The 2,187-nt window shown below is 32.1% G+C and overlaps 1 protein-coding gene and 1 pseudogene across 1 annotated transcript; one reads left to right on the forward strand and one right to left on the reverse strand.

The window, feature by feature from the left end:
* Nucleotides 1-143: 143 nt before the first annotated feature.
* Nucleotides 144-948, reverse strand: LOC122852887 (larval cuticle protein A2B-like). The gene is made up of 3 exons (XM_044152980.1): nucleotides 823-948; nucleotides 584-740; nucleotides 144-498 (listed from the first exon to the last, which is right to left on the reverse strand). The coding sequence occupies exons 1-3, from the start codon at nucleotides 832-834 to the stop codon at nucleotides 170-172; spliced, it is 498 nt and encodes a 165-aa protein (XP_044008915.1). The 5' UTR covers nucleotides 835-948; the 3' UTR covers nucleotides 144-169.
* Nucleotides 949-1,143: 195 nt separating this feature from the next.
* LOC122851054 lies at nucleotides 1,144-2,074 on the forward strand (annotated as a pseudogene).
* The last annotated feature ends 113 nt before the right edge of the window (nucleotides 2,075-2,187 follow it).

Consider the following 2,187-nt stretch of genomic DNA (forward strand, 5'->3'; position numbering starts at 1 on the left):
CATACAATTTCAAGTAATTCTTAAACTTTGATGTGATTATATTTTTATTCGTTATGGATAATTTTAATTAGCCTATTTATTAGATAAATTTTCAGGCTGGTTAGGCTGAATAAATAATGCATCAATGTTTTTTTTTTTTTTAAAAAAAAAAAGATATTTATTATTTCATTTAGTAATGGTGAACAGTTTGAACGTATTGATGAGCAACTGGAGCAGCAGCATAAACATGTGCAGCTGGAGCAGCAGCATATACATGTGCAACTGGAGCAGCATGAACGACTGGTGCAGCATGAACAACTGGAGCAGATTTTACAACAACAGCAGCTGGTTCTTTACGTACAACAGCATTGAATCCATTGACATCATCAGCAGTATAGTCAACAGTTCTTTTTGTTCCATCACTATCAACAAGAGAGTAGCTACCTGTGACTTTGTCACCATCACGAGTTTCTTGTTGACTTTTGTTGTCACCAGTAAGAGCATCACTTACACCATAGTCTAAATAGGTGCAAAAATTTTTAATGACAATAAATTTAAAAAAATTCCAACAAGATAAATAAAATTAATTTGCAAATTTACTAACTGTAACTGTATTGAGGATTAGCATTGTATGGTTCTTCAACAATTTTGGTGACAACTGGAGCAGATGCATAGACCAATGGTTGACCATGATGAACTGAGTATGCAAGTGGTGCATAGCCAGCACTGGTAGCTGCCACAAGGGCGAAAAGTGCAATAAACTATTGAAGAAAAAACAACATTTTTTTAATTGTTAAAATAATTAATTATAATTTTAATTGTGTTGTTATTAAATAGACATACCTTGAATGCCATTTTTAAGTTGCTTGATTTGAAGACTCGAAGCGAATGATGTCTACTTGCTGAGAGTCCAGAGTTTATATAGGGCTATAACAAGGATCCATGTTTTGTGTTGATGTAATAATGTAACATAATACATAATAAGAATGTAAACCTGTTAAATTTTGATTTTTTTTTGTTTCTTAATGAGATAAGACATTTTGGGTTCGACGCCACACCCAATTGTATAGTAAGGCATAAAGACCGTACTTAATGCAATCATTTAATCATACACCATTGACCTTGAATTGCCCGTTACTACATTAGTTTTGTTTTTCGAGGCTTTGAAAACACAATTCTATCAAATTTAAACTTGAAAATTTGTACTTTTTTTCACCTCTCACTTGCTTGCAACGTATTGAAAGTAGAAGTTTTGAAAGTACCAAAAAACAAAACTTTTAAAGTGACTGCAAAGACAAGGTTTTATTTGTTTAGTTAAACCCAATATGAAACAAAAAAAAATCAAAATTTAACAGGTTTACATTCTTATTATGTATTATGTTACATTATTACATCAACACAAAATATGGATCCTTGTTATAGCCCTATATAAACTCTGGACTCTCAGCAAATAGACATCATTCGCTTCGAGTCTTCCAATCAAGCAACTTAAAAATGGCATTCAAGGTATGTCTATTTAATAACAACACAATTAAAATTATAATTTAAATTAATTATTTTAACAATTAAAAAATTGTTGTTTTTTCTTTAATAGTTTATTGCACTTTTCGCCCTTGTGGCAGCTACCAGTGCTGGCTATGCACCACTTGCATACTCAGTTCATCATGGTCAACCATTGGTCTATGCATCTGCTCCAGTTGTCACCAAAATTGTTGAAGAACCATACAATGCTAATCCTCAATACAGTTAGTGCAAATTAATATTTATTTGTTGAATTGTCATTATTTTTGCTTTATTAGGGTAGTAAGTGATGCTACTGGTGACAACAAAAAACAAGACAAGCTCGTGATGGTGACAAAGTCACAGGTAGCTACTCTTGTTGATAGTGATGGAACAAAACTTTGTTGACTATACTGCTGATGATGTCAATGGATTCAATGCTGTTGTACGTAAAGAACCAGCTGCTGTTGTTGTAAAATCTGTTGTTCATGCTGCTGCAGTCGTTCATGCTGCTCAGTTGCACATGCTATATCAGCTGCACAAGCTTTGTTTATGCTGCTTCAGTTTAAATACCACTGTTCACCACTTTTTTTAATAAATACCTTTTTTAAAATAAAAAAAAAAACATTGTCTTATTTATTTATTTATTCCCTTTGGACTATTGTTTAAAATAATTATAGAATAATAAAAGCTCCACATAAACGTCAA

This window comes from Aphidius gifuensis, linkage group LG3 (assembly GCF_014905175.1).
Source record: "Aphidius gifuensis isolate YNYX2018 linkage group LG3, ASM1490517v1, whole genome shotgun sequence".
NCBI classification, from domain to species: Eukaryota; Metazoa; Arthropoda; class Insecta; order Hymenoptera; family Braconidae; genus Aphidius; species Aphidius gifuensis.

What these genes read in the sequence shown, in the direction of transcription:
- LOC122852887 (XM_044152980.1), bottom strand. An exon ending in TAATCCTCAATACAGTTACA is followed by an intron (nt 499 to 583) that starts GTTAGTAAATTT and finishes GCACCTATTTAG; the next exon opens with ACTATGGTGTAAGTGATGCT.